General features: G+C 40.0%; 1 protein-coding gene across 4 annotated transcripts in view; it reads left to right on the plus strand.

Annotated features, from left to right (window-relative positions):
• Window positions 1–237: 237 nt before the first annotated feature.
• GAB1 (GRB2 associated binding protein 1) overlaps window positions 238–20,498 on the plus strand; it is a 147,250-nt gene continuing 126,989 nt past the window's right edge. For 2 of the 4 annotated variants that reach the window (XM_037830725.1, XM_037830727.1), the window contains exon 1: window positions 15,098–15,241. In XM_037830725.1, coding sequence (XP_037686653.1) covers window positions 15,113–15,241 — 129 coding nt within the window. In that variant the 5' untranslated portion in view covers window positions 15,098–15,112. Of the gene's footprint in view, window positions 898–15,097; window positions 15,242–20,498 lie in introns of those variants that run through there. The other 2 variants (XM_037830726.1, XM_037830728.1) reach the window with 2 other exon arrangements.

Consider the following 20,498-nt stretch of genomic DNA (forward strand, 5'->3'; position numbering starts at 1 on the left):
CTCATTCCTCCGCCGTTCCCCGCCTTCTTCGGCGGCGGCGAGAGTGGACCCGCCCTCCGGCAAGACCTGCACTCTCCCGAGCGTCCAACGCCTGGCTATTCGCCGCCGACTCAGCGGCTCCTCCCGTGGTCCCAGACCTGCCCAGCTTGCGCCCCCTACCCGCGGGAACCTAGTGGCTCGGTCCCACCCCCCCCACCGCCCCCCCGCCGCTTCCCAAGCGCCGCGAAGTGACCCACCCTCCCCCGAGGAGGGGGAAGGAGGGGATCCCGCTGGGCGCACCGAAACCGAGAGAGGGCGACTGGAGAAGGCGCCGCGCGGGGGCATTGTGTGTGTATGTTTGCGTATGTGTCTGTTTCGGAAAGCGCTCTGGGGAGGTTCGTCTGTAGGGGCGGAGCTCAAGGGACCGAGGCTCCGGCTCCCGGTCAGGGCAGAGTCCCGCGAAGACGCCGGCCCGGCTGAGCCGGAACGCTGTTGAGGCAGCCGGCGGGACGGCGCGCCTGGCGGCGAGGCGGACACACTGAAGGGAGGCTGGGGCCGAGCGCCTGAAAGGGTCCAAACCCTGCGGCCCCTGCCTGGAGCTGTCGATAGAGGCGGTGCAGCCAGTTTCTGCTCACGTACGTGGACCTGAGTTGGGAAGGCTCGGACGCGGGAAGCCGGCAAGAGAGAACCCAGCGCGCTCCGCTTCGCCAGCCCGCTCGGTCCTCTAGGGGAGTGCAGCCAGGAGAGCGAAGTCTTCGCAGCTGCGCGCCCGCAGGCGTCGGCTGTGTCGGGAGCGCGCCCGACCGCCCCTCTGCTGCCCCGCCAGGTCCCGGAGAGGCTCGCACCATGAGCGGCGGCGAAGTGGTCTGCTCGGGATGGCTCCGCAAATCCCCCCCGGAGAAAAAGTTGAAGCGTTATGTGAGTAGAGGTTGGGGCGCCGCTCCGCGGGCCTTCGCGCCGACACTCCTGCCCGGCCCGTTGGCGGGCGGCTGCAGCTGGCCGCTCGCGAGGCTGGCTCTTCAACTTAATCCCGATATCTTTCCCCCTCTGCCCCTTACTCCGATCGAATTCGGGATCTAGTGCCTTACACTCAAGCCCCGAGTTACACTTCGCTGGGCAACTTTCTCTGTCCAGATTCCAGACGGCTGCATTTTGGGCTTATCGTCCCATAGAAGGGCCCAGGATCTCCAGATAAACGCCCGCTGCATGATTTTATTATTCCCTATGGCTAGAGTGGGGCGGGGTGGGGAGGGGAGGGGAGAGACGCATTCTTCTTTCTTTATATCTGCATCATTATTATGGAGCTAGTGTGTAACTGAATTTCCAGCACTAAGAAAACCGATGAGGTTTTAGAACTCCCCAGGGACCGCCAACCCTTCTCGGTGGGTGGCGTGGGGGGGGGGGGGTTGCTGTGGAGTTAAGAAATTGGTATTAGAGACAGTCATCTCAAATCCCCGCAAAAGAAAAGGAGAAGTTCTTACTGCGCCCTACCGTTCGCTTAGCAGGGTTCACATTTTCGCGGTTTTGAATCCAGGGACATTGGAGTTTGGCTCGAGAGCCTTGGCGTTTTGCTGCGAGAGGAGGGCGCTGGGGGAAGCCTGGTGGTTGGTGTTTGGGCGCCTTGGACGCGCTGTCAAGCCTTGCAGGAGGGGACAGCTGAGGCCAGAAGGGATTTCTGTGTGTTGCGGCACCAGAGTGGCTTAAGTGGTATTTTTGTAATTGATACAAGATGCTGTATATGAACTGTTGTAGCAGTTAAGAAAACTATTCCTTGAAAGAAACAATATTAGTGGAAATCGGTGTCTCTTCAGTGTCTGAGTTCTTTTGTCACTGCCTCCAGCAAAGGAAAAAAATGACACTTTTTTCCAGGCTTATGGAGAGATGTTTTTCTAGTAATGTTTTCAAAAGCAAAATTTATGTTCCCTCAAATACGAATTTTCTACCTGGGGCTGACACTTGTGCCAGTGGAACCTGTTTCTTGTTGGAGAAGATAGATACAACCTAGAGTTGAAGTTAATCCTATTAGTCACTGTTTGCTTGCCTGGAACAGAGTGAAGTGCAATATTTAATTTCACTGACAGCTTACCAATGAGTTTCTGGTTTATTTTCTGCCAGAATTTGTTATAGACAAGCAATTCTCATTTGATGCCAAAATTCTGGGGTTTTGTTTTGTTTTGTTTTTTGTCTACAGAGATTTTGATCTTTCTAAATCCTCTCCTTCCACCTATCACAAACAGTTTTGCCTGGATATTCAGTAAAGATGCTAACATTATTCCAAAAATTGGAGAGAGGCCATGGTTTTTTCCAACTCTTAGTTGAAAGGGAGAAGGGGGGCTGGAGGAAGGGTATGAGGTAAGAATACAGAGAGATATATTTGTTTTGAGAAGGCACAGTTTAGGAAAGACAGAGAACTGGTTGGCTACATTGATGGGGAAGTATAGAATAATACATTTGCTGAACTGTGTACTGATAACAGAAGTTTAATGCATTCTTCCACATGCTTAGTTTATGGCTGTCTCAAAGGATATCAAGCACTGTACTGTAAGCTTAGAAAATATGATAGGCAAAACAAAAAGCCCTGCCTCTTGGACTTGAATTTATGTACTTTAAACCAGGAAGAAAATCAACCCCAATTTTTTTTTTTAACAAGAACAAAAGTTGGAAAGTCCAAATAAAATATATGTTATCTCATCTCATTTGATCCTTACAACAGTTTAATGTGGTAGGTATTATTTCTGTTTTACAGATGAGAAAACAGTCTATACAAGCAGAACAGGCTAGAGATAGGATTTGAACCGAGGTCTGCCTGATTCACTGGGCTATAAAGATTGATGGCTCTCATCTGGTTTGTTTCAGATGTGAAACTCAGACTAGATCATCTGTAAAGGTCCTTTCCGATTATAACTTCCTGTGAATCTATCAATATTAGTTGAGAATGCAAGGAAGAGGTGTTATGTGGACAAAATGTGGAGTGCAGAGAAGCATAAGATGGGGTCTTTGCCTTCAAGTAGCTTTCTGAGTCTTTGGGAAGATGAACCAAGTATATGTGAAAAAAATTGAGCCAATGGTGCAAAGTCATTTGTGATTCTGTGCCCATGTTGAGTGGAGTGGATATTTTTAGCTGTTTTGAGGAACAAGCTCAAGATAGATTGGAACCATGGGAAAACTTTAGGGACACAGTGGGCTCATAATTATGTGCCCAACAGACGAAAGAACAGGTCTAACAGCTGGAAGGAGATAGGTTTTTCTTGCCCAGCAGAGCTCTAGTGTTTGCTTTACACACTAGTGGAGTGCATGGAGATGGTCCGGGAAGACAGTGGGCAGGGCAGCTGTCTGAGTTGAGGTGGGTAAGAAGATTAAGGTGGAGTGTTATATGTTAGATGAGGCTTGTCTTGTATTTTAGCTGTCAAATTTATTGCCCAGAAGATTTTGACATTCCCAGATTATTGGTTGATCTTTTGACTTTGGTATCCAACTTAGATTGCTTTTGCTAAAGCAGCTTTTGATCATCAAAAATATGGATGTGTATAGATGCATTTCTTATACCTGTTTTATTTTCTGGATGAAAGGAAACATTGTTGGCCACCCAAATAGGCAAAATGTTGCTTGATAATGGTTTTTAATGAATGTATTTGCTGTGAAAAGATATCTTGAATGCATGAGACTATAATTGCTAAATGAGACTTAAGGGCGTTGAGCATTACGATTCTGTCAGAAAACATTTGACCTGTGGGACTTTGACAGTTGTTGGCATCTCCTTAGTTCAAGAACTGCTGGGGACTGTTATGCATTTCCTAAGTCCCCTGCTCAATAGCGTCCCCCGAAGAGAACAGTAATGTCCGGAAGCTCTTTCTGGCCCCCTTCCCCCTTTTTAGTGATGACCAACAAGTCAACACATTCTGAAATTTTTGCTTATAGTGACGAAGGAGTGTAATTATGTTGTTGTTGAAGGAAATTTTTTCTGGTAGTCATCATGTTAGTAAACATTCAGTTCAGATTCCTGATGTTTTCTTTTTACCTCTTCAAGTGTGACAAGAATATTGTTTCTATTAAGAAAGATCATCAACTAGCAATTACATTAAGCTTTTACAATCGTTAATGATAGTTAATTCTTTTGTTGTGCTTGGGTTTAATGGTAAATGCAAAATTTGCAAGAACTCTAAATTTGATCATTGTCTTTTGGGATTCACAAGTTACCATTAGGAAGGTGTGTCCATTTGAAGAGCAGTAGTTCTGCTGCTTACGTTTTTTTTTTTTTTTTTAAAGATCATCTTGGAACAAAATGCAATAAATGGCAGAAGTTGTATTTGGATAATCTAATTGACAGTTGAATTGATTATTTCAGTGTGGTCTGCCATAATAAAATTTGCTTAATAAAATGATAAAGCATTTTTTGAGATTAAGTCATGGTCCATATTTTGGAGTCAACACAGAAGTATGTAGAGAAGGTCTTGATAATTTGTGGTTTGAGGAAGTTTAATAGGTGATAGATTCAAAACGTACATTAAGTGCCAGCACTTTCAATTTTCTTACAGATTAACACAGACAGAAGAGACATCTAATAGGTGGAGTTCTACTTTACTTTTGAAAATGGTTTTGTTTTGTTTTTTAAAGGTAATTTGATGCAACCATTGATGCTTTTAGTGGGATGTTGTGCTGCCATCGAACCCCGTGACTTAACGTCATGGCTTTGCCACTACCCGGATGATGATTGTTTAATTTTTTTTTAATTATTCATTTTATTGAGGTATATTCACATGCCACGCAGTCATACAAAACAAATCATACATTTGATTGTTCACAGTACCATTACGTAGTTGTACATTCATTACCAAAATCAATCCCCAACACCCTCATTACCACATACACAAAAATAACCAGAATAATAATTAAAGTGAAAAGGAGCAACAAAAGTAAAAAAGAACACTGGGTGCCCTTGTCTGTTTGTTTGTTTGTTTCCTTCCCCCACCTTTCCACTCATCCATCCACAAACTAGACAAACGGGAGTGTGATCCCTATGGCCCCCCCAATCCCACTGTCCCCCCTCATAAGCCACATTTTTATACAATTGTCTTCAAGATTCATGGGTTCTGGGTTGTAGTTTGATAGTTTCAGCTATCCACCACCAGCTACCCCAATTCATTGGAACCCAAAAAGGGGTGTCTATATTGTGTGTAAGAGTGCCCACCAGAGTGACCTCTCGGCTCCTTTTGGAATCTCTCTGCCACTGAAACTTATTTCATTTCCTTTCACATCCCCCTTTTGGTCAAGAAGATGTTCTCCATCCCACGATGCCGGGTCTACATTCCTCCCCGGGAGTCATATTCCACGTTGCCAGGGAGATTCACTCCCCTGGGTGTCAGATCCCACGTAGGGGGGAGGGCAGTGATTTCACCTTTCAAGTTGGCTTAGCCAGAGAGAGAGGGCCACATCTGAGCAACAAAGAGGCATTCGGGAGGAGGCTCTTAGGCACAATTATAGGGAGGCCTAGCCTCTCCTTTGCAGCGACAGTCTTCCCAAGGACCCAGATGATTATTTAATGATTCTGATCTTCAATTTCCTTATTGGTAAAATGGGGGAGGGGAGGTAAAAGGTCTAGATCTTAAATTATCTTGCAGTTTAACATTCCTTTTCTCAGACATTTCCTTGAGTAGAATGAGGCCGGTGGGAGGCTTCTCAATAGGCCTCCTTTGGGGGAAATAAATCTTAGTTTATTGTTCATCTTAAATAGGTTAGTGAATGTATTGCTAACTGCCAAAACTTAATTTTTTGGGACCCTTCCTGAGTTTCTCTTAAAAGAATGCAAGCTCCCTGAGCACAGGATCTTTGGTTGCCCTTGTTCACTATGCTGGGTGCTGTGTCTCCAGGGCAGTGCCTGGCTCTGAGTAGAAGTTCAACAAATATCTGTTGACTGCATGTATAAACAGGTATTTTTGAGTTTTTAAAATGTGTTGTGCATGGGATACAATGGAAAGGCCCACTCCCAACCCTTGCAGAGCCTCTGATCTAATTGTGAAGACTGGCTGTAAACACATGAACTTGAAACCATTTTACAAGGCCATGTATGATTAATTGCCAAACAAATGATGCGGACAGTAAGTGCTTTGGAGTGCATGTGAGAGGGAGGTGGGAAGGTGGCTGACAGGTGAGACTTCATGAATAAATTTCAAGCTCTGTTCTAGGAAGAATTGAGGCACTGCTGGCAGAAATAGCAAAAGCGTAAAGGCAGACTGGTTTTAGAGGAAGAACGAGGACTTTCTATTGAGTTTAGACATCTTAGTGAAAAGAACTGCTTCAAAACATCTCAGTATCAATTATGGAGTTTGGACATCAGCTGTAACTTTTAGTTTGAGAGGTTTCTGTTTCTGCCATGACCTAGTGCTCCTGATGGAAACCTGACCACAAGTAAATTTTCTATATCAAATCAGAAGCAAACAAACAAACAAAACAACTTGTTTGGTTACCTGTACTTATTAGAATTCTAAGGGACGTGCGTTAAGATTTCTGTATGTCTGTTTTGAACTAAATAATTCATTTTGGCAAGCATTTAGTTTATAACAGAGAGGGAGCATGTTCTGGTGGGGGGAAGAATAAAAGAGCCTTTGATTCATTTGCTTCTGAGTTCCAGCAGGAGGGCCAGGCTGCCTTAGGCTAGTGTCTTATTTTGGACTTTGGAAGCCATCTTAGCCCAGCTGTGTGTGTGCGCCAGCTAGTCTTAAGAGGAAAGAGAATAATGCTATTGGATCATATTAAACTCCTTCTGACTGTTGATGGAGAATTTTCTCTCATTTCACATTCCTTGCATTAATGTGGTGGCTAATTTCCACTAGGTTAGAGCTCCATCTGAATTTGCCATATGAACTTGGATAGAAGTCACAGCATGTCTGTGACTCCTTTTATCTCAGTCCCTCAGTTGAGTACAGAAAACTTATCAAGTCACAAGTCTTTTCATTCTCCTTTCCTAGGCTACCAAGCATACATAAAATTAGCATTCTTTTCTTCTTTATATTACTTCGGTGCGGGGGGGGACACGGTAAGTGGCTCATTGTACCGTGGATTTCCACATTTATTAAATAAGTTGCCCCTTCATTTGCCAACTGGATTATTGCAAGAGCCTCAATTAATTGTAGATGGCAATTTAGGCTTGTGGAATTGCTGGGGAAAAGTTATTTTATGAACTGGAAGTTTTTGACTATTCCAGGCTTCTATGTGGTATCTTACATAATACGAGAATGCATTAACTGGAAAAAAAGAGTCTTTTGTATTTTAAGCAGTTTATTTATTCATAGGAACAAAATTCTCCCCAGCTGAAGAGAAGAATTCTCATCGCTGAATGCAAGTATGGTAGGGCCTCCTAACAGCTTTTGACTGTCTCACAGCCCTACTTGATAAAAAATAGTTAAGCCTGTGCACTGTAGTGCATGTTTGCTTGTTATCTCTGTTACATTGCTCTTGAAGCATTCTGATTACAACTTGTAGCTGCCAAGTCCTGTCCTGCAGTATTATCTGGTACAAAAATTTTCCATGTGGTTGTTTTTAGCAGAGCCACTATATGCATACTGCACACGAACATCTAAGTTGCAGAGGAATAGAGCTTCTGGGGAAATGTGAGTTGCTTTAACTTTTTTTCCCACCATTTAATTGTTCATTTATCTGTTTGCATTTGTTTCAGAAATTTTTAACATATTTCTAAACTGAGTTCTCCTTTTATTTTTATACACTGGAAAGAATGCGAAATTTACCCAAGTCTTCCATATGGTAAAGCTTTTTTTTTTACCTATGGCCTAGGTAATTTCCTGAGTTATATGTTCAGAAAACAATGTCCTAAAGGATAAAAACCAATAGCTACATTGTTCCATGAATTAAAAATAATATACTGAGTCCAGACGTTTCTTTTCAATGTAAGAATCTTGGGTTTCTTTTTTTTTAAAGGAAGAAAAATACTAAACTTTGCTTTAGCTGTCCTGTTTCATTGTTTTTCCTTTCCTTTTTTTATTTTCCTTTGCTTTGAATCATGTAGTTAAATTTTTTTTTTTTTAAATAGTTCTATACTCTTCTTCTTTACAAACATTACACATGGGGGAAAGAACATCAAGATTCTGTTTTACATTTCAAGGGAAAAGTGAGTGGAAGCCATCCTCTGGTCTGAAGAGGGGGAAAAATGTCCAAGAGAGTACCAAGGCTTAGTAACTGACTCTTTTATGTTGCTTGATTGAATTGAATATTTATCATTAGTGCCTGGAGATATTTTAAATATTAAATAAACAAACATTAAATAATCAGGTGACTATAGTTTAAGAGGGTTGTTTTTATGAAATGAAAATGCAGGGCAGTAGCATCAGGAGAACAATGAGAAGTCAGTCTACTTTTGTTGTCATTTTTATTGTTGTATTTAATGCATCAGTTAGCCAGTTGCTGTATAATTTTCTTTGTAACTTCTGTAGTAGGAGAAAGTGAAAAGCATTCTTAGTACCTTACCCTCCTGCTCTTTGACTATTTGTTTCAACTTCTTCCTCTGTAAAACAAGCGTAACCAACATCCCAAAGTGCTTGTGTTAAAAGCTTCACGCACATTCTTTCCCCTTTTCTCTAAAAAAGGGGGAGTCAATTTATGTCACTGTTATGTGGGAAAGAAGAATAGGAATAATAGTGTTCCACGCAGCATGTGAACTGTTTTTGTCTCCTGAAATGCAGTTTTAAGTAACTACTGTATTGGGAAATGTGGTTAGGTGACTTTCTGACTCTCAGAACTCCTCCCTGAGATGACTACCTGATTAAAGAATTGAGTGCCTGGTGTGCTTTCTCAGCTCCGATCCATAACCCATTCCCATCAGTGCCTTGTCCAAAGTCAAAGGAGGTAAGATTAAAGTACTTCCGGTTGAGGGATGACCACTTGATCAGTGGGAGAAAAGCACTTTAATCTTTAACATTTGGAAGATAAATACTTGGTAAAACACTGCCTTCAGCATTTTGAATTCCAATGGTGTTGTGCAGAGTTTGATGAGGAATGATGACCTCATTCATTTAGGGAAGTATTATTTGAACCCCCTACCCTCTGGCTAAGTTATAATTGACCCAAAGTTGTGTAGGAGTATTGGACTTTGCAGGTTCTCTCTGTAAGTGCCAGCTTTAAATGTTTGAAGTGTTGAGAAGAGGTAAATGGAAATACTGAACTATAAGAATGCAAGATGTTTGGGAAGGTGATTTGTTCCTAGTGATGCAGTTGCATAAAAACCAAAGGGTTGTCAGTAGTCTTTGCTGAGTGTATAGGTCATTTTTCTCCAAAGAATAGGGTACAAAATTAAACTGGTGCTGTTGAACAGTGTTCTTTTTTTTCCTTTCTCTTCCTTTAAGCAGTTAAATTGTCAAAGGTCAAATTTATAAATGTTTAATGCTCTAATCAGGAAAAGCAAGCCTAATGTAGTTTTCTAGATTATTTTCACAGTGACATACAGAATACACAGTAGAAGATGTGTACACATAATTTGTTTACAAAGAAAATCGTGGTTTTGTTCATCATTCTTTGGTATGCATAATAAGATATTAACTTCCAGAGGACAAAGATGGTATTTGTTCTCTGTGTCTAAAATGTACCTTGCACAATCTCTTGAAGCATGAACAAATAATTGTAGATTTTTGAACCTGAAATTATATATAAATCATCAAATCCAATATTTCTTAACCTTTTCTAATCCATTGCTCCCCTGTGTATTGTTTGAGTGTCCTTTGGCTTTTAATCCAGTCTTTCTTTATATAATTTTTGCACTATAAAAACAATAGCTATATTGAATATTTTCTTTCAGATTATACCTATCTCCTCCACTAGTCAAGAGTCCAACCTCCTCAATTTACAGGGAATTGAAATTAGCCTCAGGGAGACTAACTGATTTGTCCAAGGTCATATAAACTTAACCAGCTGTTCTGGCAGGGCCAGAACTGAAATTTGGATCTCCACCTCTCCAGTCAGATCCTTTTAGTCACTGAGTGAATGCCTGCTGTGAACAAGGTGCTGTAAAGAACTAAAAAGAAGAGGAAGAGGACACAGCCTCTACCTTTCAGGAATTTGTAGGCTAGTAAGGACCATATCATGCAGTCAGTAGTGCAGATTATACCCTGAGCAGTGATAGACAACACACAGCTCTGGAAGATTTCAGGAGAGAGGTAAACTCAGGGGCTCTGCGAAGACTTAGTGAAGGTGGCAGGGGAGATTTCACCAGGACCTTAAAAGATGGATTTGGTTTTCAAAGATGGGGTTAGGGTTGAGACCTGATTTCTGTTCTTTCAGTCTTAAATGGGTCTTTTTAACTTGACTGCGCCTTCTTCCTTACCTGCCACCCACTTAATGGAATACAGCCTTGCTCCTTTTTCTACCACCCTTATCTAAACAGCTCCCATTAATATTCTGAAAGACCTCCTTGTTGCTAAATCTGGCAGATACTTTTCAGTTCTTATTTTTTTATGGAGCCCTTAGCTATACTGATGGAGCTGACTAATCCCTCTTCTCAAACATGTTCTTTCCTGTTACTTCCCAGACATCATGCTCTGGTTTTCTTAAATGTTAGAGTTCTATGGTTAGCCCTAGGTGGTCTCTTCTCCCATCTCTGTTAGTGGTTATTCATCTGTTTTGCAGCTCCGAACGCCTTTGAAAACTTTGTAAAAGCTCTGGGCTTTTGGTTTTTCTTACAAACTTATACGCATGTATTATAACTGTATGTTTGCTGACCTTAAAGCCCATTCATGAAATTTACAGTCCAGTTAAATACTCCTGCATTATATGCTGATGATTTGAAGACTATTTCATCCCATTTCTCACACCAGACATACGTACTTCCTATGTCTAACTACTTAGATACCCCACAGCAACTCATAGTCAGAATGTCCACAACATGTCTTATTACCCTTTCCCTAAACCTGATCCCCTTAACTGTTCCCTGTCTCAGAATTATGTCACCATCCCTCCATTCACTGGCTTAAGCCAGGTTTTCTTTGACTGGTCTCTTTTTTTCCACACCCAATGTGACCAAATCAAATTTACCTTCTAAATATCTCCTGACTCACCAGTCCCCTGTAGCTTAAGCTACCATGGTGGTTTGAAGCTGTGTGTACCCCAGAAAAACATGTTCTCAAATTTAATCCATTCCTGTGGGTGTGGACTCATTGTAAGTAGGACCTTTTGATGAGGATGTGACCCACCTCATTCAGGATGACTCTTAATCCTTTTACTGGAGTCCTTATATAAGAGAATGAAATTCAGACATAGAGAAAGAAAGCTGCAGAAGCAAGAAGCTGAAATGAACAAAACCTGGAAGAGAAGAGAGGAACCAGCAGATGCTGCCATGTGTCTTGCCATGTGGCTGAGGAGTCAGGGATCACTGGCAGCCCATCTTTGAGAAGGAAGCATTGCCTTGATGCTGCCTTGATTTGGACATTTTCCTGTCCTTAAACTGTAAGCTAATAAATTCCCATTTTTAAAGCCAACCCATTTCATGTTTAGGAAACGAAAACAGCTACCTTTGCCTTTCTTCCGGATTGCTAAATAGCCAGCTGATCTTCCTGCAGAATCTTGATGCTCTGTGAATTGTCCTCATCAAGGCAGCCAGAAGGACCTTTCCCGAAACGCAAATCCATTCCCCTGTTTGAAGCTGTCCTGCAGTGCTCTTAGCTCTTAGGGATATGCAGACCTCTTCCCTTGGCTTGCAAGATTTTTGGTGATGTGGTGCCTGCATCTCTCTAGCAGTGTAGGCTGCCATGCGCTCCACTCATACTCTCCACTTGAGTGATACTGCAATTTAGGTCCCAAATTGGCCTTGTGATCTCACCCTCTGGGCCTCTGCACGTGCTCTTCTCTTCTCCAGGAATTCTTGGTTCTCCCTCCTCTGCCGCCTCCATCAGACTGTCTTCTCTATTCTCTTCCCTCTGGGAGCCTATCCTGAACTCCCCCTACAACCACAGACACAGTGGGCCAGGAACATCTGTTTTGTCCTCCTGTGATGCTCTGTTGTTCCGTGGTATAGTACTGTTACACTTTATCTTACTTGCTTGTTTAATTATGTCCCCTTTAGATGGCCCATCAACATTGTGACTTTTGTGAGCCTTTGAGACTCTTGCCCTTCATGGACCCTTTCCCTCATAAAAAAATATTAAAATTTATGTTTTGTGTTGATATGAAGACAAATATATTTTCAGCTGGGTTTGTTATTTTATATTTACTATTATCACACTTTATCTATCTTTAAAAGAAATTAAAATTAAACATTTTGGGGGCCCCTGAAATTATTATGGGTCGTAGGCACTGTGTCTGCCATGCCTGATGGATAAGTCAGCTGTTAAATGGCCATAAGAAATACTTTGGAGATAAAGTTGACAGGATACATCTACTGATTGGGACTAGGAAAGTTACTTTTTTATGTGGCACTTTTGCAATGGCTGTTATAGCTCGCTAAAACGGTACTAAGATTTTGCTTTTTAGTCCCTGGTAATGGAAACATTTATGGCACTTTTTGTACTTTTAGAAATTTTCAGAAAAATCAGATGATATACTTAAAAGATATTTATTTAATATGTATATGTAACAGCAAACCGTGAGTTTTTTTTGATGACAGAAATATGTTCTACAAGCTGTTTACCTAATATGCACATTTCTTCTTGGTGTCTCTGTGTAGGAGCAGTGGTTTTTAACGGAGGTGGTGGGTGATTTTGTCCCCCAGGGGGCAGTTGGCGAGTCTGGAGACATGTTTGGTTGTCAATGTGCAGCGCGGGGTATTACTGGCATCTAGAGTATAGAGGCTGGGATGCCGCTAAACACATCTTTTGATGCACAGTCCAGCCCCATCACAAAAAATTATCTGACCCAAAATATCAATAGTGCTGAGGTCGAGAAACCCTTGTGTAGAAGAATCCTTCATAAAGCTTGGTTCTTAGATCTTTTATGTATGTAGTTTTATTTCTCTTTGTTTCCATTAAAAGCCATAATTCAGATGCAAGATTGTGTTGTAGCACTGGAATCTAACATTTTTTTTCTGTTTTGAGGTGCCTGAATTTTGAACATCAGATACTGGTTCAGTGTAACCCTTTCACAAAGGTTTATTTGATAGGCAAAATGTCTGTCAAACAATCTGCTGTCGTTTAAGTCATTAACAAAATACTCATCTTGCCCTCACTAATCCTAGCAAGACTACAACCAATTGTTTTCTGTGGTGGGGGTGGGGGTTTGCTGAGTCATTTGTTCATGCTTTTTATTACCTCGTGGCTTTGAATATCACCATTCATTGTTCGCAAGCCGCCCAGCTTGTTTACTTTTTATAAATTACATGTAATCAGTCCTCTTGCAGGTCTGGCTACTGTAATTGGCAGTAGCCACAGAGCAGGGCTGACGAGTCCACATTTTTGCTGATGTTTCACATTCAGTGCATGTTCCACTCTCCAAGATTCCTTGCCTCTTCCATCTGTATTTTAAAAGGAAGGTGAAAAGAAAACTGCCACTGCGCTCTCTCTTCAGATGCTCTGAAGGTACTTATAACTTGGTAGAGTCCTGGTGTCCTTTGATTTGGGCAGAATCAAGGGTTTGGGGAAGCGGTTCTCATCAGTGTGCGTAACAACCACCTGGATAAAAATGAAGTTTACTGGGCCTTATCCACCTTTCTGTATGTTTAGTAAGTCCAGGCTAGGGATCAGAAAACTAGAACTTCTGTTGATTCTGATGTAGGTGGTCTTTAGATTATACCTGGAGAAATTCTGATTTGGGACTAGAGAAAAGAAGGGAGAACAAAGAAAATCCAATGGCAAGAATACTTTTAAAGAAAGAAATAGGAAGGCAAGAATCAAAACTCAGAAAATAACTTTACCCCATCTTCTTTGAGATAAGGGGAATATGCTGTGATGCTTAAAAAGATATGTTTTTAGATTTTTTGGAGGGGAGGAAGGGTTAGTGATTGAGATTGTTCCCCAAAGAGAACATATTTAGAGGATGACAAAGTGAAAGGGGATTTTTAGAAAAGTTAGACTGTGAGAAAGTACCTAACTGTTGCCAAGAAATTCAAAATAAGTGATTAGATCAAGGAAGGTATTATGTAGGTATTGATTCAAAAAATAATGTGCATTCCTGAATCAAGATTTTATGGATGGTTTAAAGATGAAGGAAGATTAGCTCTTCACCAGAAGTTCTGGTTGTTCTGGTTATCTGAAAGCATGTTATTAAGGTATAGTCCAGATTTCCTGGAATAGTTCTAATTTCAAATATTCTTTCCTATTGTCTTTATAATACATATCTGGCTTGCCCTAATTTTTGGTTAGTTGAGCTGTAGTTGATTTGTACAAGAACACCAAAGTAGTGCTACTAGACCAAAGAAGTTCTTGTTTTTCAAACTTTTCTCTTTCTGTGTACGTATTTTTGCATTTAATATATATTCTAATCTATCTCAACATAAATTTTGATTTTAAAGTTTATGTTAGAGAGAGAGACAGACTTTTTTATAAGATTGGTCATGATGTGGACCAAGTGGGAATGGTTATTTGAGGAATGAATGAACTATAAAAGGAATGCACTAAGTAAAGAATTTTATTTCCAACTACAAACTGAAATTATTTTGCTTCTAGAAAGCTGTTATTATTATTTTGACAGGTTACTTCCCTAGAAGAACTTAATGATTCCATTCAAATACCTTGAAGAGTGATGTTGACAGAACAATTCGGGGAATTACTTAGAAAATGATGGGTATCATCAGCTTTGTTAAATACATTTATTTTCTTTCCTTACTCTAACCATCTCTGCGTTGAAGTGTTCATTTTTCCATAAACACGTATTAGGAACCCGTATTACATGTTAGAACATTTCTCTGCTATGGTATCCTATTCATTGGCTGTTTTTCATCCTTCCTGCCCTCCCTCCTTCCCTCCCTTTCTTTCTTCTTTCCTTCTTCCCTGCTCTCTCCCTTCTCCTCCATTTGTTTCTTCAGAAATACTTCAGCCTCTTAGTATCCAGCCCCACAGAGTCTTCATATCATTTTGTAAGTGTTGGGTGTCATTATTGTTATTATATGAAGTGTTTGCCACACCCTCTCATTGCACTGAGAGACCAAGTCGGTTTGGCTGGTAGATCCCTTCTCTCCTAAAGTGAATAGAAGGGAGGTTGTCGGATGGTGGTGGAGAGTCAGAACCAGCTTCTACCATTTACTCTGATAACCCAAGAAAGGCTTGAATTCTGTGAATTCTGTCCTGCACTAAGAATCCAAGGCTGGACTCAGGACTTGCTCTCTTCATTTCAGGTGACCTTGTTTTCTTGTATTTTTTACACCATTTACTTGGGTTTTTTCCTATGAGCCTGTTAATATTTCTAATTGTTTTTTTCAGGTATTTTTCTGTAATTTATTCTTTTAAACCATATATTGTTTGAAATAGTTATGAGTGTTTTTAATGAATATTTATATTTGTTGAAAATAAATGCTCTTAGGGAGAAGCATAACATTAAGTAGTCATCCAAGTGAGGCATAAAAGATACAGCTTATAAATTCTCCTTGGGAGTACTTTAAGTTAAATTTTTCAGTTTTTGGATTACCATATAGATTAACTTAAAATTCATAGTATATTTGTATTTTGATTCTGTATTATTTTATAATTTTTAATACCCAAGTATATTTAAATCTTTCGTATCTACCTACTTATTTTGACATTTCTTAACTCAAAGATGCTCTTTTAGAACGGGTTTTATGTGTACTATGTTTGTTAGCAAATGTGTTTTTTCCCCAAGTTGGAGAAATAGTTGTATGTTGAGAAACCTGTGCTTTTACTAATTTACGAATATGGGAACATTGATTTTGAAATATTTTTAATCTTTTAAATAAAGTTCTAGCCTTGAAGTATTCATGTCTCTTTTCAAATAGGATCACTTCTGTTTCTAATCCGTATATTTCCAAAGCAGAATTAAATTTCAGAACTGAGATTTTTTTTGAAACACTTAACTGGAAGAAAATAACGCAAGGAAGAAAATAGCAGATTTTTCTTAAAGCAATGGTAGGAGAAACACTTTTATTACTCTTTGTTATTCTTAAGAGATAAATGAGGACCTAGGAATCCAGGCCTAGGGGAATAGCCTTAGTCTAACACCAGTTGCTTTTAGCAAAGCAGAAGTTAAGCCTAGACCACAAGCTTCCTGATTCCCAGTCCAGTGCCATTCCGAATCTGCCATATCTACCTCCATGTTTTAGTGGGTTGGTATAGTTTCTGAAATTGAAACCCTTTCACATTTCAAGAGCATTTTAGCTCCCCCTCAGAGCAGTGGCAGTATCATCTGTTCACTCCAATCCCTTTTGCTTCTCCATCCAAGCTCTGTAGCATTGGACACATCTGAAGGGGTCTTATACAGACACCTTTGGGGAAGGTGTGTGCTTCACCCATGTTTGCTCCTTCATAGTAGTAGGAAATTAATTATGTGGGATTTGCTCACCTGATCCACACAGATGATCTTGCTTAAGTGCACATTTGGAAATCTCACACCCCTGTCTGCCCCAAGGAAAAATTCTTTCCTGATCCTAGATTTGGTGCTCAGTTTAATCTTGAGCATGTGAGAATGAGTCACCATGGTCAAGTATGTAATCCCATTTATACCTTTCCTTCTAACCCCTGTTTAATTTTTAAAATTCAAGATATTGGATCCCAATTTCCTGCATAAGGGCTGGTGATTGGGGCCTAATTTAGGGACTGGGAGATGTTGAGATTTTTTTGGAAACAGAACTTTCTGTTCCGCTGAAAATGAAGCCGTGTGGCCTAAGTTCTGAAATTCAAACTATGTGTGGAATGTCTGTGTGAATGAAGAAACAAGCTGGTGATTTTTTGGGGCGACAGGGAGGAAGACGACTGAAAATTTTAAGATAGTCTGATGTTATGAGGGAAATTTTGAGATTTTCCAAAAATGTACAAGTGAAAGATGAGTAAACTAGTTGCCTTGTGATTCCATTGTATACACAAAATAAATACTTGTTTTGAGCCAAAGAGATATTGTGGAATAGGTGTACTTAAATGATAAAATATCTGAGTTCTGTATTTGATTACTGTTATTTTCTTTACAGTGCTTAATCACTACTTCCATTTCTTCATTTTTAGATTAAAAATACTTCATTGGGAAATTATTTGAAAAAAAGAATATTTGTTAAGTAACTTGGAATTGTTAAGGTACTTTGAATGTGTTGTATAAAGAATGTGCTTATTTTTTACACTCATAAAAGCATATGGGAGTGGAGAGACTTGAACCACAAAATGAAAGTCTGTATCCATTATTAAATATAGCATACATTTGAGCAAAGCCATTTTCCCTAAATGCTTATTTTAAATTGGCAGAGATTCAGCGAACAGTAATATCACTTAGCAAGTGTTTGGCACACCTGTTTTAACCTGCATAGGTTCAGTTCACATGAAGAAAGAGGGAGGGTGGGGTTAAGTGATTCAAGTGCCAGGTTGGCTTCATTAACATATTGTGAATAACTGTATTTGAATATTTGCCAGCTCGGCCAGGCTATTTGGGAGGCCTGCCATTGAGCAATGAGAATTTTTGCAAGGACTGTAGAGATTTGAGCCTGTAAAAGTTTTACTTTTTCTTTTTGGAGAGTAAAGATTTAGAGGATACTATGGGATACTCTCTTTACCCTCCCAATGGAGCAACCTTTTTTTTTTTTTTAAATTGTGCCAAAATTTCAGATCTTCTTTTTCCACCATGACTTTACTTTAAAAAAGTACATATTATGGGACATATCTCAGAAACACCTTTTTGGTAATCCATTCTGGATGAGTTTGGGTGCTTAGCCTGATTTTCGTCTTTGTAGAATTAGTCCTGTAGCCCTTTCTGTGAACCTAGCTGGAGAACTGCTTCTGCAAGCTTATCATGTGAACACAAATGGTTGAAACACAACAGACAGGATAAACTAGAGTGCTCGTAAACTCCTAAACTGTGGGTGCTTGGATCATAAAAATGCCAGCCTTGTTCAAGTCTGTATGGTATAGAAATTGTCTTTACAAGGTTCCAGCCTTTTGGCTTGCATCTGTGTCTTTCCAGAAGTACTTTTTTTGACTTGTCATTGACACCATCTTTTCAGTTCTCAGCTGTCTGGCTGAAATCGCAACCCTGGGCTCTAAAATGGGCAAGGTACTAATCACTTGAAACTAGGGGTTCTCAACCTTTTGATGTCCAGGGTTTTAAGGGTGAGGAGATGAGGCAGCATATGTTTAATTCTCTAATTCTCATTTTGACGGGGCAGGTCAGAGGAGTATCCAAATTACCAAAGAGCTTTTTCAAGAACCATTTACCTTGATTGCCAACCCCCTCGCTTCCCATTTACCTGTTGCAGTGAAGGGTGGGTAAACAGAACAGTGTAATTGGGCATCATTTGAATCTAGAAGCTGCTAAAGCGGGGGTACTTGCCACAGTGTGGTAACTTCCACAGTTTAGGCCAGTTCTCAACCCTGCCTCATGCTTAACCATTTGGAATGGAAAGACACAGCCTGATGACCCCAACACCCTTGTGACTATCAAAAATTTTGAAATAATATGTTAAATGTGCATTTAATAAAATTGAAAGAAAAAGGTTTTTTTTAATCTCTTCAAAAGTTGTTCTTAGAGTTATTTTTAAACCACAGTATAGAATACTAAAAACAGGAAGGAACAAATCTGAGGACAGCTATTTTTTTAAAATAACTTCTAAAGAATGAGAACCTAGAAAAGAACTCTAGTACCTTAAACCAAGCTTCAAATTTCTAATAGATATTTTAATGAGCATGTTTATTTATTTTACATTTTCTAGATTGAAGTTATTAAATTTCAGCTAGCTCTTGTTGAATTTCAGTGATTTACTTGCTGTTTTGTCAGTATGTGCATGATTTTTACATTTACATTATCATCATCTACTCTTTAATTGTACAGTTACAATTTTGATTCTTCATAGCTTTTTTTTTTCCGGTTGGTTTGTAACAGCCTCTTTTAAGAGACAGATTTATAGGAGATTGTAATCTTCATGAAGCAGTGTAGGGTTAATGAATACTCTGATTATCATTTCATTATTTTTCTCTTTTTATTATAAAATGTTAATTGCATTTGTGGAGCTTCTCTATTATTTTGGTTTGTTATATGGTAGGATACTTATAGATTATTAGTTTTATTTTATACTACATCTTTAATATCCCTGAGGGTGGCTATAAAATGTATTTTTCAAATGTGTACATGCATGAAACTAGAACAATTTTATTCAAGTCATTAAGCAAAACAGGTGAAACTTGAATTCTGATAATGGGCCCACAGTTAAACTGATAGCATGTGTCTGTGTGGGAAGAAGATATTAAGTACTGATAATCCCTTTAGAATATGTTAATATTTTTCAGGTCTAAATATGAGTTATTCAGGAGGTATACCAGCTAAGAAAAACTAAACAAAATTTAAATATTGACATTTTAACCCTTTTAAATTAATTTTAGGGACTTACTAGATGGGGATACATGTAACTTTTTAAATTAGTTTTTATATTCTCTATACTTTAGCTGTAAAGCATTGTGAAGAGAAAGGTGAATGAAGAGGCTGTCTTCAAGTGTATGAGGTTTAACTCATTTAACCACTGTTAAATGGTTCTACTGTAGGCGTGCTCCCTGGCTCCTTTGCTTGTTGACATATTGTATAATCCAGACTGGCTGGTCCCGTTTGGTAGGTTTGTTATAAACTAGAGCTAAGTAAATGTGTGATCATTTCAAATGGCATTAGAAGTTAAGCAGTGCTTGGAGGAGTGATGTGGCAGAGGGCCTCAGCTGTCAGGTGCTCCAGGTTCTGCCTTCTTAGGGACCCATTTCCCTTTTCTCTGAGTGACAGGAAATAAACGTGAAACCATGGTAGAGCCTGGCCAGGTGACCAGTCCATCTAGATGACAGCCAGCATGCTGTGTCTGATAATGGAAATGTCTGATGCTGGAAATAGATGTTAAAGATGTCTATTAATGATCTTTGTATGTAGGCAAAAACAAACTGGTTTTCTTTAACTGGGTGAAACCATTTTCATCTGTCTGTGCCCAACGTGAGAACACTGAAGGAAGAAGGTAATTCGATGAGTTCTGCTTTTCTCCTACCTCAGGGTATAAAGAGAGAACTTTTCCATGTGGTTTTGCGATGAGCATTTCTAATGGCGGCATAGAACTGCGTTAAGCAGCTGTACCGTGCTTAAGTAGTCCCCAGGTAGGATTACTGGATTTTCTAAAAAGCACACGCTGCCTTTCTCTGTTTGCTTTTATGAAAGATGTGCATTGCCTCACGTTGTGTGTTCTAAATCCCCCGAAGGGTTGTGTGTCCCATTCGGTGTTGGATTTGACTTTGTCATATTCACTTATCGTCAGGCTCCAGCGTACCAAAGCGTGTTTGTTAAACCTAAACTGATGAAGATGCTCCTGCTCCCTCGCTTCTTCACTCAGATCTCAGGGCTCCTCCACTCAGAGGCTGGGGAAACCTAATTTAGAAGATCTCAACTGAACAACAACCTGATTGTGTTCCATGAGTCCT

The sequence above is a fragment of the Choloepus didactylus genome, chromosome 3, assembly GCF_015220235.1.
Source record: "Choloepus didactylus isolate mChoDid1 chromosome 3, mChoDid1.pri, whole genome shotgun sequence".
Lineage (NCBI taxonomy): Eukaryota > Metazoa > Chordata > Mammalia > Pilosa > Megalonychidae > Choloepus > Choloepus didactylus.